This window comes from Vespa velutina, chromosome 23 (assembly GCF_912470025.1).
Source record: "Vespa velutina chromosome 23, iVesVel2.1, whole genome shotgun sequence".
Lineage (NCBI taxonomy): Eukaryota > Metazoa > Arthropoda > Insecta > Hymenoptera > Vespidae > Vespa > Vespa velutina.
The window spans coordinates 2,816,135-2,838,998 of NC_062210.1; the positions used below are offsets into that span (position 1 = coordinate 2,816,135).

The following is a 22,864-nucleotide window of genomic DNA, read 5'->3' on the forward strand; positions in this document are numbered from 1 at the left end:
TCTCTTGCCTCTTCTCTCAACGAGTTGATTGAAATTATTCGACAAGGTCAAGTCGAATTATATATTGTAAGTAACGTGAAAGAAACTTCAAGCTGAAAGAACAGAGTCAAACAAATTAAACTCTTCCAACTCCAATCGTTGATTTTCTATTAATGTCATAAATTAAAATAATATATATATATATATATATATATATATATATATACACATATATATTATGTTTGGGTTACGTCATCCTATCAATAAAGATTGAGGACATTTTTTTGTTTATTTCCATGATGAATATACAAGTTAATAATTTTATGAGTTTACGTCGTACACCTCTTATGGTATATTTCGTATGCGCAATATTTTCTTTTACTTTTTTTTTTTTTTCTTTTTTGCATGATCATGAAAACTGATCTATTCGAATGATTATTATATATTTTTATTTTCTTACATTACCAACCATAAATCTTAATCATTATTTTATTCAAATAGGAAATTCTTCAAAATTCCACACACGTTTTTTTTTTTCTTTCTGCAAATTAATTATAAATTGCTATTTATTTTTAAAGTCTAATATGCATGTGCTATTTAAGTTTATTTCGTCGATTTCCTTTTGTTAGTTTAATGATACTTTTTTTCCTTTCTTTTTTTTTTTTTCTTCTTTTTTTTTTTTTATAAAATATTAGGACAATTGTCTTCGACAGATCCACGTTAAAAGATTTACGTATTTCGTTTTTTATTTTTTATTTTTATTTTCGCTTTTATTTTTGATATGATTCGACGATTGTTTGAAATATATTCGTAAAAAAAAAAAAAAAAAAAAAAAAAACCCTTTGTTTATTTTTTTTCTTTTCCTTAAGTTAGCTACAGATGGATATGCACATATATTTATTGCACTTTTTAAGAGGACAATTGAAATTCGATGAAATTTTTCAAAAGCGTGCCCTTTCTTTTTCTACTTTCCTTTCGATTTCATACAATCAGTGGCACAATTTTATTGATTTTCTCTTAAATCATATAAAAATCTAATCGCATTGGCGCACGATAAATCTAATTTTTTTTTTTCTTTTTTTTATGGGGAGCTCGTTCTTCTTAGAACTTCTTAACTAAGCTCAAGGAAATTAGATACGTTTACAGATACGCGTGAAAAAAAAAAAGAAAAAAAAAGATCATAGCTTTGGTGGGCATCGTTGATTCTAATCTATCGGTAGACATTTTTCTAATCTCTTTTATCCTTATTCGTAATGCTCTAATTTTTTTTTCTTTTTTTTTTTTTTTTTATATTCTTTTTTTTAATTTTTTAATTTTTTTATCATTCGACATCGTACGAATCTATTTGATAGAAATCGTAAAAAAAAAAAAAAAAAAAAAAAGAAAAAAGAAAAAAAAAGAAAGACATTCTGTCAATAATCTTATCAAATTATATCGCATTAGAAAATCGTAGAAAAACGTGATTACAAATTATGTACCGTTTTCTTCTTTATCGTTTTGTAATATCATTATTGAAAAAAGTTACAAAATGTTTACTATGAAACACATTTCACTTCGGAGGGCGGCTTCATAAAATGCTTCGGAAAAAATTCTAGAAAAAATTTGGAATGTATATTACATTCTTGAAAGAGCATATGTGTAAAAAAAATCTTGCATAAACATAGTTTATCGATTTTTTATATCCTATACTAGAAAGGTTATTTTCTATAAACCTTTTGATTGACATTAACATGATTGCAAAATTGTAAAACAATGTATCTGTAAGCTAAGGACAGTCCTTTTATATTTATAAACGCGTACCTGTGTGTGTACATATATATATATATATATATAAGTATATAAGTATATACATATATATACACACGTATATAATATATCTAGCATGCTATCCATCATCAAAGCACTCCACACAAATGATAGTAAAAATTATAATTTAACGTTGAGCAATGAGATTAATTAATTTTTGAAAATATTTTTCGATTGGTATAACTAATTTCGTTCCATCGCACTTCGATGAAGTGCACGGAAAAAAAAAAAAAAAAAAAAAAAAGAAAGAAAGAAAGAAAGAAAGAAAAAAAAGAAAGAAAAAAAAAGATGAGTCAAGAGCTCTTATCATTTTAAGTTTGAACATAACTTAAGCACATAACAGTTCGATCACAGTTCACAATTTTTCTCTTATTTAAATGATTTAGATTTGGAGCGACGCAAAGATGAAGGACATGATTTAACGATTAAAAAAATATACCGAGAAATCCAATGAATATCCAATGAAGAGAGTTACCGATGAGGAGAATCGTTTCTATCATTTCATAAGTATCTAATAAGTATAATAACACAGCAAATATTTTTTTTTTCTTTTTTTTTTCTTTTTCTTTTTTTTTTTTTTGATTCTCCTGGCATTATATAAAAAGGGACATGCATATACACACACACGCGCGCGCACACACACACACACACACACACATAAACAACAGTACGAACATCTATTTTCTCTTTCTGTCCCGCCATTTTCTATTCTCAAGTTTGATCCTAATGAATCGTGAAAAAGAAGCTATCCTAACCTACGTATATACAATTATTATTATTATATAATAATAATAATAATTATTATTATCATTATTATTAATATTAATATTATTATTATTATTCATTATTATTATTATTATTATTATTATTATTATTCATTATTATTATTATTATTATTATTATTATAATTATTATTATTATTATTACGTTGTTGGAAGAGACATAGAGCACAAGGAAATGTAATGCCCTATCAAAAGTTCTCGCGTAGGAAAGTAACGGCACGACGGTAAAAATATGGCTCGACATTATTGACTGTTATTCACGTTATTTTGCTGCTTTACTGAATCCATATTGGGGATGTAGTCCATCGCCATCAAACAGGCGAACACGGTCATCACCATCTTCGGTTTTACCTCGGTTATGTCTTCTGGTAATGCATAGACCCGAGCACCACATTTTCGTGCCAAGGATATCGCATATTTGGCGTTGTCGAGGTTTTCCTACAATTTCAATAATTTAATTAGAACAACGTTGAACTCTCCGAAGTAACAATTTGATATCTAACATTATAACTAATTATTACAAATGACTCACTTCCTCTGTACCACCCTCCTTAACAAGATCATAATTAACAGACCCGGGTTTGATAGCGTCGATCAAATCGATCACTACCTTACCATCCGATATCGCGTAATCCTGAAAACTTTTGATACTACTACTCTTCCCTGCTCCTTGCAATTTAGAATTAACCCATTGTACGATCTCTTTTTCGACCAGAGTACTGCCCTGCGTACCAGTCAATGACGTCAAAATTGACAAAGTATAAGACCTCATCAATTGCCAGATGAGAGCCAATGTCAAGGTCGCGTTCCCATCATTAATATCCTGTCCTGCTATACCGACCAATGAAAAGTTCATCTGTTTTCCAAGTTCAACCACGTAATTGCAGTTTTCTAATTTCTCCATGAATTTTCTTAACTTGGTAAACTTTTTATGAACTTTGTGCCAATTGACTGTACCAGGTTTTATGATGTCATATAATTGGAAGATTACTAATCCATCGGCAAGATCGGAATAAAGCCAATTGACGTGAGGTACCACACCCATAGAATTCATCCAATTTCTATATGTTTTCTCTTCCCGAGTCTCTTCCAATGATTCCAATCCTTCGATATTGTTCTCAGGCTTATCCAGGCCAGGATAATTGTTAAACATGTTTGCGACGAATGCAAGATTGAGTTTATAAATACCATTGACGACATCACTGGGTGTAACAAAACTGCGACAACCTAATTTTGCAGCTTGTTGAAGCATGATTTCAGCTCGTGACAAATGATTTGGTTCCATTAAAGCTTCGACGGTGACGCCAGCAGTATTAGGTGCAATTTGTTTAATCAAGTAAGTATAAATTTCAGAATCCGTGATGTCTGATTGGAAGTTATTGCATCTTCTAGCGATACCAGCGTTTTCTAAATGATGATTAACCCATCTCAATAGTATAGACTCGGGAGAAAGTTTTAGAAGATCTTCAATACGTTCACCGTCTTGTAATAACGTCGCCAAACCAGGACAATTCTCTAAAGTAATTTGATTGAATAAACCAATTCTAATAATTTGCCATAAGAGACCTAAAACCAAGTGAGGTGATCCTTTGGTAAGATCATGAGCATCAATATTGATGATATTGCAACCAATAGATTGTGCCGATGATAATGCAAGCGTCAAATTTTCATGCTTCTTATACAATGTCAGACTCTTCTTGTTGATGGTTCTTTCGTCTATGGTATCCGGACAAGAATGATTGATGATTTTACTGTAACAATTTATTGAAAAACAATTTATTAATTTTGTATTCACAATTTGGATTTTATTTTTAAGAGAAAACATAAGCAAAAAAAGGAAGATGAATTGAACAAAAAAAAAAAAAAAAAAAAAAAAAAAAAGAAATACCTACCAAAGAAGTATGCCATCCTTAACCTTGTCATAAAGAGTCTTGCCCTCAGAATCGATAGGTAACAAATGTTTCAAATCGGGATCATGTGCAAGATTAGTATTGATCCAATCACTGAAGGCAAGTTGTTCCTCGAGTCTAACGGAATGAGTCGTACCAACGCTTGACGCTTCCGAAATTCCTCCCAACGTTTCAAGATTCTCCTTTTTCGAGACGACGTGCTTGAAAGTGGATCCAAGTTCGTTGGCCTTAAGCTCCTTACAGAGTTTCTCGAACTCGTCGAAGGACAGCCGGCCCTTGTGTTGTAGTCTCTGTTTGTCGTCATACTCCTCGATCATTTGTCGCACTTTATAGCCGGGCATTTTAAATCCGCAAACGTCCAATGCATTTCGTAGTTCAGCCAGATCGATAAATCCATCGCCATTTGCATCGATCTGTGTATACATGCAAAAAATAAATAAATAAATAAAGAAAAACAAAACAAAACAAAACAAAAAGAAACAAGACAGTATAAATAACTAAATTTTCAATCATTAATAATAAAACACACATTAATCGTTTTATAATGTGTCACTCTTATTAATATATACATATATATATATAGACATGTGTATTTTCAATTGTGTTTATTATATTATATATATATATATATATATATATATATATATATATTTTTCTATATATAATAATATAATTTATAATCCTTATAATGATATTATAACGTATTTTAAGTATAAATATTTTCTGTATGAATAATTAGATGATAAATTGCTCAACTATAATATCTGATTAAATCATTACAATGATTAAAACATCTTGTAATGATTTTCGATTATTAATGATAACTCAAATAACAGAACGATAATATTACAGTGCTCTTCTACGTAGTAAATACTATAGGTATATAGTATGTATATATATATATATATATGTGTGTGTGTGTGTGTGTGTGTGTGTGTGTACATAAGAGCCTCTGTTAGAAGAGTGCTGATCGGGGTTAATCGACCCTACGCGTTCCTACGTAAGCATTCCTCGGAAACAACGTTGGCACTGTCGTCGATCAACGAATGCTTTTCATCGTTAAAACTCGCACCCAAAGAAAAAGAATTTCAAATCTACTTACTAAATTAAATAAACGACCAAAATCACGAAAATATTCTTCCATGATATCCCATCTTCTTAACTTTAAGATCTCCATTATTCGTACGATAATAAAACCAAACGAAAATAAGAAAAAAAAAAAACCCCCCCAAAAAAAAAAATGGTTCGAAGAAATCCCACTCAAAAAAAAAAAAAAAACGGACAGCAAAAGCTGCGTTAAACTGCTTCTTCGACTGACGTTTACACGAGAACTGAACTATGATGCGTTTACCCTTATCAATCTTATCGTTAAACATACCTGATAATATGAGTAGAAGGAGGAGGAGGAAAAAAAAAAGGAAGAAAAAGAAAAAAACAAAAAGAAAGAAAAATAGAAAGAGATGAAGAATATATATATCGTAGAATTTATTTCAAAGAACTCTAACTCTAAAGTATACATATATATATATATATATATATATACACACATACATATATATAACGTAACCAAGCATTTATCACTTCTCATGTAGATATAATGGATTAATAGATAGATCATAAAATTGATCTATATAGTACTGTAAATGAATCATTTGTGGGAAAACGCGGAATTTCTCTTTGCTATCCCACGAAAGTGTGTGGGTCGTAAAGATGACAATAAATGCAGAGATTTTATTTTGTTTACATTTGTAATCACGCGCACGTTGTTTTACTACGAAAAATCTAAAAGCCATTTTGACTCGAGCGAGTTTCCTCTTTCATGATTCTACACAACTCTCCTCCTCCCCATCCCCCTCCTCTCCTCCTTCAACACCCATTCCCCTTTCTCTATTACATCTCCATCCTCTTTATCTCACCGATACGTAATACGTAAACCGATGTCCAGCTGATAGACACAGGTGATTATTATTCTCACAGCTGATTCAAATTGGCCGAAAGTTAAATTTGAATTAATAGGCTTTACTCATTCGATGGAATCAATGAGATACGAGGGATAACAATTCTGGTAATAATCGTTATTGATTATGATGTTACATAAATGCTATTTGCGATAAGCTTATTACACAGGTATTCGTCATCGTCGGGTCTGACAATGAAATAAATGCCAGATAGATTGTCGACGATTGGTCACGAGAGATGATAACACCAGTTAGAAATCAGATTATCTTATAGGATATTTCCATAATCGGAGAGATAAATCTTGATATCTATTATAACGAGATTTTTTTTCCTTTTTTTTTCAGAAAAGAAAAAAAAAAGGATAAAGAAAGTTTATCTTTAACGGAGATGAGGATATTTTTCAACAAGAAAAAGAGAATATGATCTTTATAAGATAATCACTGATATCTATTCAAGGATCTTCATTAAACCGCAAAATCAATTTCTAATGTATTCTTTATGAGAGGAAAAGAAAAAGAAATAAAAAGAAGAAAAAAAAAAAAGAAAGAAAAAGAAAGAAAGAAAGAAAGAAATTACAATGAGTTACCAACTTTGAAAATATTGAAAATAAATCTTGAAAATTTATAAAAACGAACATTAGAGATCATCATCATCATCATCATCATCATCATTGATATCGATTAAAAAAAAAAAAAAAAAAGAAGACCATTGCAAGAAGCTCAATTTTCAGAATGTTCCTTAGAAATGAATCACGCAAAGTGTAATCAGCAAATATCAAAGTATAATTATAAAATATGACATAGAATCAATATGGATCATCGATGATAATAAATCTAACGATTCTCATCAAAATAAGTGAGATTTTCAAAATGTAGTAACATTGAAAGAAATCACACAGGGAGTTAACAAACACTCGACGTGTACAAGCAACGTTCTCTCTCCCGGGGTCATTCTCTCTCTCTCTCTCTCTCTCTCTCTCTCTCTCTCTCTCTCTCTCTCTCTCTCTCTCTCTCTCTCTCATTCTATCTCTATCTCTCTCTCTTTCACTCCAATACTTTTATCCAGAAAACTGGTTCCACTGGCATCGCATTGCGCCTGTCCCTCAGAGTACCCCAGTATCCCACCCGTAGAAATCGCGATAGAATTACCTTAGAAATAAAAGGAAGAATAACGACTGATATCTCTTACTTAGTTGTTTCACGTTAATAAACGTACATATATATATATATATTTATATACATATATATACATACGTACATACATACATACATAATATAATCTCGATTAACACATAGTCCTCTGTCTCTGTCGATTACATATCCTCTCGCTGAGAATAAAGAGAGATAACAAGTAACCCGCTAACTCACTAATATATATTTCAATGACACTGATAACACTTTTATATATATATATCGAATGATTCATTCTTTCTTTTCATCGTTATTATTATTATTATTATTTTTTTTTTTTCTTTTATATTTTTTTCTTCTTTCTTTCTTTCTTTTTTTTTTTTTTTTACTTCAATCAGAGATCACTCGATTACGATGATCGCTCGATCACTCACTTGCTCGCTAACTAGCTCGCTCGTTTGTTCTTTCTTTTGTATGCTCGAAAAATTTCAAAATGAAAGTTCTACGTTTGAGATTAGTCATTCGACTGGCATGATTGGTATTTAAACTCGTGTCGATTGTAAGGAAAACCTTCAAAAGTCACCTTGTCCTACCGAAGACACCGTGTCGCTCGCTAATGGATAATATTATGCTATCTTATCTCATGTCCTAAGATAACGACCGTGTACCAGCGCTTAACCTTCATTAGAATGCGAACTCGAACATTAGTTGTTTCTTTCTTTTCTTTTTTTCTTTTTTTCCCCTCCATACGAAATAAATATATACATACGTACATACATACATACATACATACATACTTCTCAACAATCGTAAGAGACAAGAATAACAATTTTATCTAATGTAATTCGATAGTCGAACGAAATAAATAAATCGATCGATCATTAGTATAATTAGAATCGATCATTAATATGATTAAAACATTAATTAAGAAGGTCGAACGTTAAAATAATATAATTTTATCGAACGAATATCCAATCGATTTAATCGAATCGTTTAATCAATATGTGTATGCCTATTCTTGACCTGGAAAGTGGCCTTGAACGCGATACTTTTTCGGTAACGTCATCGTATCTCAGCGATTTAAAAGTATATGAGAAAGAGAGAAAGACGATTCACCAACCACCCACACTCGCAACGTCCTCGGGAAACAATTTATGAAGGTCGCACTTTCCATATAAATACATACAAGAGACTTGCATCATGCATTAGAATTGACAATAATTGAAAGGCTTGACACAAGTCAGTATCGTTTGAAGAAATTTTTACGTAGAGGTATGTAAGTAGTATATTACACTTTTATCTATATTAATATAAATTAGACTATATTAATACAGTATGTATATATATATATATATATATATATATAAATTAATAGTATAGTATATAATAATATATAAGTTATATTAGTATTATTATTATTACGATATAAATGATATATACTAATCTAATAATTTAACAAATGTTAACATATTATAAAACATATTGTTAACATTTTATAAGATTATAGGTATCATCTTAACTGACCGCAATATGTTTACATTTTATAGTGTTCACGCTTGTTATGAATCAATTAATTAACACGTTATTCGAAACGAGGTTAATTAAAGAGATAAATTACTGTCGGGTTGAAATCGAGAGTGCAACTCATTGCGAGTTATTTGATATCGTATTTAAAACATATAGATATGTATGTATTGTGTAAGAAGTACCTACATATAATACATACATACATATATATATATATATATATATATATATATATATATATATATACACATACATCGAGAATGGATAGATGAATGCGTGTGTATATATAATATATATGTATATATGTGTGTGTGTTGTGTGTGTATATAATATAAATGTATATATATGTGTGTATATATTTGTATTATCAGAGATAAATAAATATATAAATATATATATATATATATATATATATATATATATAAAAATTGGTCGTTTAATGGATTCGTGTTGTTTATTTAATCATTAAGAATAACTCGTTTAAAAGGCGTCTAATGCAAGAGCTTATCTCGATTCGCTTTTAGAAATGGCTCGTGTCGCTGAGATTCAAGGAGCGTTAAATTACTCGCGCGGTTAATGCGTGCTCGTGCCCCCATGAAAAGTCGTTTTCTTCGCAAAAGATTATAATTCGTTCTACGTACTAGCATGATCCCTTGCGCAATTTTCCGCCATTCACCATTCGCTCATATCTATCTACAGTTGTTCTAATAACCCCTCTGTAACCTAATTTCTTTTTCTTCTTTTCTGTTTTCTTTTTTCTTTTTTCTTTTTTTTTTTTCCCCTTTCTTTCTGTCTGTCTAAATGCAAAATCATTTATTGCAAAACTCTTATATTGGAATTTATATACCTTTTTTTCTTTTTTCTCTTTTTTTCTTACTACGATCAATTATTACTTATATTGAAAATATATATTAGAACATAACTATACTGTTACGTGTTTAATACGATATTGATCGTACTAAACAATATTACGAAATAATTAATTTTAGTATTATATTATAATTATAATATAATATAATATAATACTAATACTAATAACTAACGAATATAATATTAAAAAGTAATTATATTAATATATCAGGATATTTCTTTAGTTTCATGAATAATATAATACTAATATTATTATAATACTAATACTATCATTCTAAGTATAATATAAATTAATTGTAATATAAAATACATGCGAATATATTAGCATACAGTATTATACTATGAGATATGAATTAATTTTTATACGTTTTATGAGTAGAAAAAAAAATGCAGAAAAAGAAAATTTCAAAGTTACTTAATTTTATAATATTTTTACGAAAGCAAACTTATCTCTCATTAATTTTCTCTCTCTCTCTCTCTCTCTCTCACTCTCTCTCTCTGTCTCTCTGTCTCTGTCTATCTCTATGTATATAGAGTACTAGAAATAGATACGTTCTAAAATGGAGGAATTAGTATTTAAAAAAAAAAAAAAAAGAAGAAAGAAAAAAGAAATAAAAAAAAGAAATAAAAAAGAAGCCCAGAGAAAATTATGTCTTCGTTCAGATTGTACATTTAATGGTATGAATCATGTAATCGTGATTTAAGCTTTATACTCCACTATGTTTATTCTCAAATATTATCGTGCTCCCCTTTCGAATTGATATATAAGTATGTATATATTAGCTTTACCAAACATTACCGGCACGGTAATTTAAGTCATAATTCTTTTCTAATAATTGTATATACGATATTATATATATATAGATCTAACGTGCATAAATAATTTTCTACATTATTAGAATTTTATTTGGATTAGTATGAACGATATATTTTATTTCTTTTCTTCATTTTTTAATTCAATCCATTTTCTAATTTTCTAAATATGTATATATATATATATATATATATACATATATATATATATATATATATATATATATATATATATGTTCTAAAACATATATTTTAAACATAATGTATATAATATATAAGTGGATATAAAGGAGCCATGTAAAATATAATAATGTAAAAGTACTCGCGCCTCAGTGAGGCGCTCATTTTCTTGACAATTATGTCGTTGTAAAGAACGACCAAGAATTGTCGTGTTACGTGCTAGAAATAAACAATGGGGAAATAATTTCATGAAAATTTGTAGTACTTCATGGTAAAAAAAAAAAAAAGAAAAAAAAAAGGATTTTACCAGAGAAAAATTAGAAACTCAAGGCCTATATCTATCTTGTTTTTCGTTTTATATAAAAATTTCCAACGTGGTTTTAACCACCAATTTTCCCCTTACTAAGTATATGCCTGTCATTTTGATAATTATCACGAGGAAAATATGGTTACTCACTCAATTGTCGAACGATAATAAATGCAAAAGAGGAAATTTCATATGTAATACGATTAGAACTTCTTTCTTGTTTTATTTTTCCTTTTTTTTTTTTTTTTTCCATTGTTTCGAATGAGAATTAAATAATAAATATCTATTAATAATATTTATAAAAATAATTTTTCATTACAATTAATCTTATATATATACACATATCTTATATATATACATAAAAATCTAAAAATATATATATATAGGTGCTAAGATACACCAAAATAATAAATAAGACAAAATTAATCAATCTGTAACTCGAAGCAAACTTATCAAGCATGATACCGTAAAAAGACATATCCGTTCTGACTCATCAATCTAGAGATACCTTATATATACATATATGTATATGTACATATATATATATATATATATATATATGTATGCGTGTTCGTATATTTATCCAGAAGACCGACCAATCGAGGGAGGATTCTTAGTACTTAAATCCGTTGGTTGCTCTCATTGAAATTCTCTGCAGTCGAAGATTTCAAAGAAGAAGTAAAAGGAGAAATAAAAAAAAGATGAAAAAGAGAAAAGATTTGATGGTCTCGGTAGGCTGATTTCGCAGAACGAAAATATTATCGTCCGTTCCGTTCGATATTATGTACATATTTCCTATTGTTGCTATCAAACCTAATCACTTTACTTGTCACTCTAATTTTCAACTACAGGATGGATGGCCGAAAAACAATTGGATCCTAAGTGATAAACCAAAAGTTATCAACTGATAATAAAAATCAATTTTAGAACTTTTAAGGCTATTTTATATAATCTTTTTTTTTTATTTTTCAAATTGTAAAGCCTACTAACAGCCTAATAAAAAAAAAAAAAAAAATAAATAAATAAGAAGAAAACTAATTTTTATGATCACCTAAGAAATTCTTATCTATCTTGTGGTATTGACCACAAAAGGAAAACGAGAATCAATTAAAAAGAAAAATTCATTGACGTCATCATAAAAAAAAAAAAAAAAAAAAAAAAAAAAAAAAAAAAAAAAAAAATTAAAAATCAGATTAAAGAAAAGACCATTGCCATAATCAAAAGAATAAAAAAAAGAAAAAGAAGAAGAAGAAAATAAAAGAATAGAAAATCATTTGAAAAATATGTGTTCATACCTAACGTTTGTAAAAACATAGTAAGGAAAAATTAATTACAAGTACAGGGACGTAATAAGAATTCTAAGCGTGGGAAACGAGCCGACAAAGCATAGTATAGTGTACATACATTAGCTTAACATAAACCTTAAGCATCTAACTATATATATATATATATATATGTATATATGTATAATATATATATATATATATATATATATATATATGTATATAGTATACGTGAGAATGAGATAGAGGAAAGTAGAGGTATTGTTAGTCTGAGAAAGGGACTTCCTTCTCTCTGAAATTGTCTTTTTTTTCTTTTCTTTTTTATTACTCTTTAAAAAAATACATTAACACGAGGAAGTAGTAGAAAAAAAAAATTAAAAAAAAAAAAAAAAATTAAATACGTATGTTAAATATCAAACGCTATTGTTGAGTTTAATAAAAAGAAATCGACGAAAAAAAGAAGCTCGTTAATCTTTCGAACTTTTATATATAACAATTCTCTATTTAAAAAATTTATTATAAAAATTAAAAGTTATATATAAATATATAGTAAATACTATATATTTATATATACACATTCTTTTTTTTGTCAATAATGAAAATATTCAAACGTGTTCTTTGTAAAAAATGATCTTCCAGAGAGAACAAATAAAAAGATAAATAAAAAGATAAATAAAAAAAAAAAAAAAAAAAAAAAAAAAACTGATGCATAGAGTACAAGTGTCAAGTATATAACATAGAAATATATATAGGTTGTTAATCGATAAAGATCTTAAACGATTCGGAAAATCTATTAGTTTTTACCAATTATTCTTAAACCTTTCAGTGCTATGGGCGCACATATGCGTCCAGAGAAAGCTATCGATATAGACTATAGACGCATATACGCGCTCGGCAGATGCTATTTGTATGGACTATGGACGCAAATACGCGCCTGGCAAAAATGATCAACGTACTATGGTATAAATGTATATATTCGGCAATTGTTTCTATTATCCAACATTCTGAAAAAGTATTCAGTTCCCGGCAATCGTCAGCACCAGCCGCGTGCCGTCCATACAGATTGCATAGGCCACGAGTATTCAGCATTCAAAGGGTTAAAAAAAAAAAAAAAAAAAAAAAAAAAGAAGATCCTAGGATCGAATGGTGGGTAGATTCGCGTCGCGGGAAAGTTTCTAGTTTTACGATATGAAAAAATAAAAAAAAGGGGAACAAAATGTAACATGGAAAAAAAAAAGTCTCGAAGCAGAGCAATCGATTTCTCGCATAGAAAAAAAAAAAAAAGAAAGAAAGGAAAAGAAAAAAAAAGAAAAAAGAAAAGAAAAGAAAATTAATAATCACCTGGAAACTTTTAATCCATTCTGTAGATGTAGATCAGGGCAAGATTTTTACGCAATGTTCTTATTTTTAGTGGTCGATCATACGCTCAATTTACTATTCCAGTAACGTATAATATTGCATAATAAATATGGCACAACGATCGCGCAATGGAGAGTATATCGTTGCCACGGTATCACTTTCCTTTTTTTCTCTTTCTCTTTCTCTCTCTTTTCTCGTCTTGTCTTTTCTTCTTTAGAAAGCTTCTACAAAGATTATACTTGAGAAATTTTTTTTTTTTTTTTTTTTTTTTTTTTTTTTTTTTTTAATTGATTTATTAATGAACATTCTCTCTCTCTCTCTCTCTCTCTCTCTCTCTCTCTCTCTTTCTGTCGCAAGTTAATAAATCTATTATAATATTAAAAGTTCGATGAGAGAGAAAGAGAAAGAGAAAGAGAGAGAGAGAGAGAGAGAGAGAGAGTAAGATGAACTTCATTCATTATGAAAAATGTTCTTAGCTGTATTAATTTCACGCTCGTAAACCTATGAAATAGTTTTGTTCGATATCTCACGGTAAATTGAGAACAAATTGCTTGTAACTTATAACGAAATTCTTTCCTTTGAATGAACAATAAAATAAAATTTATAAACCTTCTCTGTGGTTTTAACTAAAAGTAATAGAAAAAAAAAAAAAAAAAAAAAAAGAAAAAAAAAGAAAAAAAAATATTTAACCGTGAGAAATTATTATTATTATTATTATTATTAAAAAAGAGAAGAAAAAGTAATCACAATTAATTCTATCACTTATGAAATTTTACCTTTAAGTGTGTATTCAATGTGCATTAATATTTATTTCATTTATCAATCGTCTTTTATTTTAGAAAACAATAATACAAAAAAGAATTCGATATATATATATATATATTTTTTTTTCTTCAAAGTTATTTAACATATAAAATTAAAAATTAAGATAAATATTAATTAGTACGTAATAATTTTAAATAACATCGTTAAATGTTTTACATTGAGTCATTGTACGTTTTCTTATATATTTGTAAATATTAAAATTTCACTTCGCGATAACCCTTTCAAAAGGTTTAATAATAGTTCAAAGAAATACAATGGATAACGGGAAGAGTATAAATACTTGTTGTACCCCCAACTTCGAGATAAACGACGGCCAACGTTATGATTTCGTAGAAAGAAAAGAATGGCACGTGCCAACGCGAAGTTCGAACGCTTAGGGGGTTTCTCTTTCTCTCTTTCTCTCTCCCATGGCAGGTTTAGAGAGAGAATCGACTGAAAATAATTTCACCCTACACGAAGTGTCTAAAAGAAGACTAGTTAAATATTATGCGTACATAAGTCGAGAATAGTCTTTTTTCTTTTCTTCTTGTTCTTTTTTTTTTTTTTTTCTTTTATCTTTTCGTTTCTTTTTTCGTTCGCAAAGAGTTTCGCATGAACGAACACGGTAACGATGAGTTAGCAACCATGAGAAGAATCAGTGGAAAGGATCATTCATGTACCATGGTGTTTACACGAAATTACTTCCCGTTCGACTAACAATAAGCTTACGCCAGTAATATTTTCCATACCATTGCATGATCTTACTTCTCTCTATCTCTCTCTCTCTCTCTCTCTCTCTCTCTCTCCCTCTCTCTCTTTCTAGAATGTAATAAGAAACAGATATGTACATAGATAGAGATAGAGAATGAGCCACAAAAAAAAAAAGAAAAAAAAATAATAATTTTTAAGCGATTTTTAAAAATCAATTGCTCCACATCAAAACTCAAGCTTGTAGTATTAAAAGCTTTGGCTTCTGATTCGTAATCCGCGCAAAGGAAGAAAAAAAAAAAAAGAAAAAAAAAATGCTATAAAAAAATCTCCAAAAAGAATAAATTGATTTTTTTATTGCTTTTCTTTCTTTTTTTCTCTTTTTTTTTTTTTTCTTTTTATTTAAAGATCATCACGATGAATCTTTTACGGACCCACCCTATAGTATAACGTATGTTATACTGATACGTCGCGAGTCAACATTCGACGGATGTCGGAAGGGGTTGCGTTCACACCGGTAACACGATCAATAAGATAATTGAGAAGACTTTCTCGACAATGCCGGCGGAAGGGAGTAATTTCGTCATCTCCCTTGGTAAGTACATACTCTTGCGCAAGGTCATTGTTTTAGATGGGATTCTCCGATCGTAAACTAAAGTATCATTGAGTAAAAACGATCTTCATTGTTAACCCCTCTCCCCCACTTTCAACAAGAAAAAAAAAAGAAAAGAAAAAAAGAAAATCATTCTTTCAACTATGAATTAAGAAATGATTCAAATTGTCATTAAATAATAACATAATCAATAATTATTCTATAACACATATATAATATATTATAGTGCATATAATAATTTCTATATAATAAATAATAATTACTATATACATTTTATTTGTTATTATATTATTATTTAATTATAACTTAGATTATATAATTTGAACACACAGTTTGTAATAATAACATACTTATTTAATATTTTACTAATATTAATATCAAATATATAATTATAATACCATCGTGTAATTTTACTTATATCATTAATAATTTTATATTAACATTTAATATAGCATAATATAATTATATCGTATATATATATATACATATATATATATATATATATATATATATTGTAATACGATATAATGGCAATACAATACTTCAGTTAATTAATACCAATATCTAATTATATTATTATTAAGCATATACTAAAATAATAACAATAAATAGAATCGTACGTATAGTTATATACTCGTTCGTAATTCAAACAAATGTAAAAGAAAGGCATTTGAAATTGATCGAGCATGGAAATCGAAGCGCGCGCGCACACACAGATGCACGCACGCACACACACACACACACACCCATACACACACACACACATATGCATGGCTACCTTCCCTCCCACTTATCGAATATACATATATAAAACAATAAAAACACTTTAGTTGATAAAAGACCACATGCATCGAACATATGAAGTACTTTAGTTCTAAACCGCCAATACAAGCTTTAATTAAAACGATAGCATTATATATCCTAGTGAACGTGTTTTATAAATAAAGAAAGAGAAAAAGAGAGAGAGAGAGAGAGAGAGAGAGAAAAAAAGAGCCGACGAATAATCGATCGATCGATTAAATATTCTCGATCGGTGATCTCGAGTAAAAAAAAAGAAATAAAAAAAAATATAACGACGTTAACGGTACATCGACGTTGAAAAAAAAAAAATAAATAAAGATTATAATAATGAAGGATCTTTAAACGTGACGTCATACATGCTTCATGCACGTGGATAAATATAAGGCATATTATACATATGTATATATGTATATACATATTTTATATTCGAAATAACAAACAATCGCTGTTTCTGTTTATATTAAAGTCTAATACAAAAATATGTGATTCATGCATTATCATTTTATATTTTCTTTTTTTTTCCTTTATCTTTAATCGAAAGAGATAATAAAATTTGCTAAAAGAATATTCAAAAAATAATATTGTGAGAGTTAATTAATTTCTTGCATTTTGTCATTGGTGATGATATTTTCGTATCGTATATTTTTTATTAATTAATATAGGATCATTTATAAAAAATATATTTGATTGATCGATATAAAAAATGTTATTAAACAACTCTAATACTATAACTTATTGAAATTACATATTATTAATAATGTGATGAATCTAGTATGTATGTTAAAGTAAATGAAAAAAAAAAAAGAGAGAAAAGAAATATATATATATATATATAATAATATAATAATACTATATTAATTTTACTTATTAAATATCTTATTAATAATGTTTAAATTGATTGTACAGGTTATGCGATACTATTATTATTAATGAAATATCTAAATATATAATTCAAATATTCACTAATTGTAATTGTAATTAATATTAATCTAAACCTCGTTCCCAATGTTATAAAACATTTATTAAGAAAAGAAAAAAAATTTTTTATATTTTTATATATTTACTCGGAAATTAAATTTGATGGAATAAAAATCGATAATCGATGAGTATCGAATTATTAGAGCATTCGACTCGAAGTAATATTCGTTCGTATTTTGACTACGTAATTCCACTACGAGAGTCAAGTAAGCGTCATATGCATAAAACGCATATTGAAAGGAAATGTTAAACTTGTGCATTCGTTCGTTCGTTCATTCGTTCGTTTTCTATATCGGCAATTCCAAGGATACGAATATAAGATATGATCCGACGAAAAGGCACTTTATATATAATATCGCTTTAACGACATATTCTTAACTGCAAACGTATGCAACGACCATTTTACAGTGTAAAATTACGTATCGTCCTTCATTCGAAAAATTTAATGCATCGTATTCGTCGTTAATGCATTCATATAAGACTAGTCGAAATTTTTTTTTTTTTTTTTTTTTTTTTTTTTTATCGAAATAGAAACGAACCAAAAGTTCGTTATTATGTATCTAATAAAATCAATTATAACAATAATCATATAATATCTATATATAATTTATATAACACAACAATATTATTATTACTATTATTATTATATATTATTCTTATTATCGTATAAAAGATGTATATATGATAGATGTATATCATATAAAGATATATATATATATATATATATATATATATATATATATACGATCGTTTTTAAATTACATTTAAATATAAAATTAATATAGTCACGTGACAGTGTCGAAAAAAAAAACAAAAAAAGTAACAAAAAAAAAAAAAAAAAAAGAAAGAAGAAGAACGAACAACGAGTGTGAAAAATATAATAAAGAGCATTTGAAAAATATTTCGAACGGACGTAGGAACTCAAAAAGAAAAAGAAAGAAAAAGAAAGAAAAAAGAAAGGAAAAAAGGAGATAATGAAAAAAAAATGAAAAAAAAAAAAAAAGAAATAAATAAAAAAGAAAAGTAGAGAAAATAATGTAATGTGAAGAATGAGGAACGGGTGTGACACTCACAAACGTGGTTATTCCACGAGGGTGGGTTTTCACAGGAGCACGCTGATAAAACCGGCGATCGATAAACCACCGCCGAGCCACGCCGTTCTAACCCATCCAGTTTGTATCAATGTAACAATGACTAACAGAAAACCGTACACCACTTATCCTTTCTATCGTAAACGATCGTATACATTTGGAACATCGATTGTGAAAACAGAGGAAAAAAAAATAAAAGAAAAGAAGAACGATCATTTAAACGTAAAAAGAAAAAGAAAGAAAGAAAGAAAGGAAGAAAAAAAAAAAAAGAAAGAAAGAAAGAAAAGAAACACATCAAACGATAAAGATTGATAAAGGACTTACAGCTTGAAATTGTTCGAGGAGTTCCTGTCGGTCGTCGATCGCGGTGGCCATGTTGCCCGAATATATATATATATATATATATATGTATATATATATATATATGTATGTATGTATATATATAATCCTTCCGCCTTTCCTTTCTCTTCTCTCTATTAGCTCGATATACGTTCCCTCTCTCTCTTTTTCTCTCTCTCTTTTTCTTTCTTTCTCACCTTCTTCTTTCTTTTACCTATTTTTTTTTCTTTTTTTTCTTTTTTTTTTTTTTTTTTTTTTTTTTTTTTTTTTTTATATCTTCTTATTCGTCGTGCCTCTAATATTTAACAATGGCACGACGAAATTCCACGACGCAATTATATTTCTATAACAAGATCTAACTAACTAAAACGGACGTTCGAGGAGGAAACACACGATATTATTACTATACGTATATACGTATACATATATATATATATATGTATATATATATATATGTATATGTATACCGAAATATTCACTGCGTCCTTCGAGCTAAAGTCCAAACGAAACGGAGTCGCGACGAAGACTGAATGCCGTTACCGCGATGGCCGGGACACCGCAGCGCGCGCCATCCGAACCGAACATAAACGAAATTTAACGAATACTTCCGAAGCTCGTCATCCTATAATTTTTGGTTTAGTTCGGTTAAGACCAGGCAACCGTTGACACGTCTATTCGACAAATCCCTAGGGCCAAATTACGACGTTTCACATATATCGAATAACCGTCACAAAAATGTTATTCCAACTCGTGTCTGACGTTTTTCCCCTCTCCCTTCTTCTTCTCTTTCTCTTTCTCTCTCTCTCTCTCTCTCTCTCTCTCTTTCCTTTCCTTTTGTCTACCACACTTCTCACATTTTTTTACTATCTCCTAACCGGAAACTAACCAACGTGTTTTCTGGCAATACATGAATAATCCCATTGATCTTTTTCTTCCTATTTCTTTTTCTTTTTCTCTCTTTTCTTTTCTTTTCTTTTTTTTTTCTTTTTCTTTTTTTTTTTTTTTCAATACATTTCGATAATATCGAATTCAAATTCGTATTCCAAACGAAATTTTACGTTTATATAATTATATATATATACATATATATCTTGTGGGATTTGAAATTGAAAAAGATACATTTTACATAATATTTATTTCAAATCCCCTATCAAATTTAAGCAACTTCAATTGGAAATTCGTATTCGTAAAGTTTCTACGATTATATATATATATATATATATATATATATGCATATGTATGTATATCTCGTCGTTTGATGTGAAGTGAAAAAAGTGTTAGAATTGTCGAGTAGAAAGGAAGAAACGTCTTTCATTCCTTTCAAAAGAAATATCTTTAAAGCGTCATTCTCGCGCATTATTACAACACAAATTGTTTCTTTGACTCAGAACCGAGCGAAGTCATTTGTTAAAAATCCGTCTTGAAGTGGGTCATCGACTTTTACAAAATGGAAAGCTTTGATTGAAAGAGAATTTCTAATCTCATTCTTTCTTCTTTTTTCTTTCTTTTTCTTTTTCTTTTTTTTTTTTTTTTTTTTAATCTGAATCTAGACTTTTTAGATAAGTATTAAACAAAAGATTCGTACACAATGAGGAAAATAATCGATCGATCGTTCGATGTAACAAAGAAATGCGTGAATCAATTAGTTATATATATATATATATATGAATATCTCATAAATATATATATATATATATATATGTAAATTATATTGTAAAAAAGATGACTGAGAGTCATCGCGTGATTAGATGATCTTTCTTCAAATGAAATCCCACAAGGATGATTCATTTTTCTATTACGAAGCAACAACACGACAAGTGTCTTACTAACATATATACATATATACATATGTACATAAATACGTAGATCAGAAATATCCAAAGCTGACTCAGTCATGTGATTTAGTTCCTATTTGTTTCCATACTGATATGCGTCATTTGATTTACATCGTAAAATAAAAAATGATTTTTATATATATATATATATATATATATATATATATATTTGAACATTTTCTTTCTATATATTATAAGAGAAGTATTACACTTCTTTCTTTTCTTTTTAAATTACCATTTATACTTATGATTGAAATGAACGATTAATAATAAATAAAAAACAATAATACAATATTAATAATAAAACGATTATTAATAATAAGAATTTTCTTACTCTCTTTCTCTTTATCTCTCTTTCTTTTTTTTTTAAATAATATTTCAACATTTATCTTATATTCATTATAGCAATATTTCGAAAAGGAAATATGAGAAATAATAAAAATGCATATAATTTAATTATATATATACATATACGCATATACTTTAATATAGTTTTTTATATATATATATATGTATAAATTTACGTATAAGTTTGTCTTACTTTTTCTTTTTTTTTATTAAAAAAAAAAAGCCATAAAAAAAAGCAATGCAATATAATTCCTTACAAGTAAATCTTTTAGCGCAGCGTCTAATAATTAATTTACGATTATTCATCGTCTCATAAATATGTACTTATGTATGATAACGTCTACGATTATTTCATGCTTTGTAAGCGGGGAAAAATCATGTCTTTGCTAGAATCTTCTCAATGTCATATATATCTACGATTGAAAACTTAAAGGGAAATTAAAAAAAAAAATATATATATATATCTCTCTTTCTCTATTCATTTCTCGATTATTAAAACTATTTTAATAAATAATTAAATAAATAAATAAAATAACTTTTTACTTGACCATATATATATATATATATACCAAAAGTTTAGTTATTCAAATAAATTTTATTTAATTTTATTTATTTCTTTTGTATTGTTAAACAGAATCGATACAAAAATACGATTGAAAAGTTATTATGATAAATTATTAGAACGTGCATTAGAGAGTATATAGTATAAATAGGACAAATAAAAAATAAATTCTATGACAATTGTTCAGTCGATAATTACTATTCAGTAAACGAATGCATCAATAAGCGTAATACTAGTAAAATAATAATAATAATAATAATAATAATAATAATAATAATAATAATAATAATAATAATAATAATAGCAATAATAATAATAATAATAGTAATAATAATAATAATAATAATAATAATAATAATAATAGCGAGCATTAACACTATCTAAATGAAAAAACAAAAAGAAACCTTAATAATAATTAGTATTAATTGTTATTATATAATTGTAATATTATATATATATATATATATAATAATTATTAATATTAATTACTATTAATTATTAATAAGTCAATAAAAAAGAGAGAGAGAGAGAGAGAGAGAGAGAGAAAAAGAAAAAGAATGAGATAAGATTATATACGAGGTTTTGGTCTAATACATCAATGAAAGTAATACTAATAATACTATATAATAACCATTTTCAATTGAAAAAAATTTCCCTGATGATAAAAATGTTATAAGAAACGAACGATAAGTCACTATTATTATAAAAAAAAAAAAAAAGAAAAAAGAAATAATAATAATAATAATAATAATAATAATAATAATAAATAATCCTACTTAATAATATCATCTAATCGTCTAAACCTTCTGAGTTGAAATAAAAATTGTTTTTCTAATAGTTAATCAACGATTTAAAAACAAAATTTTTTGTCATTCGACGA

The 22,864-nt window shown here is 27.7% G+C and overlaps 1 protein-coding gene across 2 annotated transcripts; it reads right to left on the reverse strand.

The window, feature by feature from the left end:
- Positions 1-249: 249 nt before the first annotated feature.
- Positions 250-19,414, reverse strand: LOC124956672 (plastin-2). Of its 2 annotated transcripts, none has more exons than XM_047512805.1 (4): positions 19,225-19,414; positions 4,460-4,890; positions 3,100-4,318; positions 250-3,005 (listed from the first exon to the last, which is right to left on the reverse strand). In XM_047512805.1, the coding sequence occupies exons 1-4, from the start codon at positions 19,273-19,275 to the stop codon at positions 2,811-2,813; spliced, it is 1,896 nt and encodes a 631-aa protein (XP_047368761.1). In that variant the 5' UTR covers positions 19,276-19,414; the 3' UTR covers positions 250-2,810. The 2 variants fall into 2 exon arrangements, with proteins under 2 accessions (XP_047368761.1, XP_047368760.1); XM_047512804.1 differs by lacking the exon at positions 19,225-19,414 and adding an exon at positions 5,580-5,712.
- Between the last annotated feature and the right edge of the window lie 3,450 nt (positions 19,415-22,864).

What these genes read in the sequence shown, in the direction of transcription:
- LOC124956672 (XM_047512804.1), bottom strand. Translation starts at nt 5,654, where the DNA reads ATGGAGATCTTAAAGTTAAGAAGATGGGATATCATGGAAGAATATTTT. An exon ending in AAGGATGGCATACTTCTTTG is followed by an intron (nt 4,319 to 4,459) that starts GTAGGTATTTCT and finishes AAATTGTTACAG; the next exon opens with TAAAATCATCAATCATTCTT. An exon ending in AGGAGGGTGGTACAGAGGAA is followed by an intron (nt 3,006 to 3,099) that starts GTGAGTCATTTG and finishes TTGAAATTGTAG; the next exon opens with GAAAACCTCGACAACGCCAA.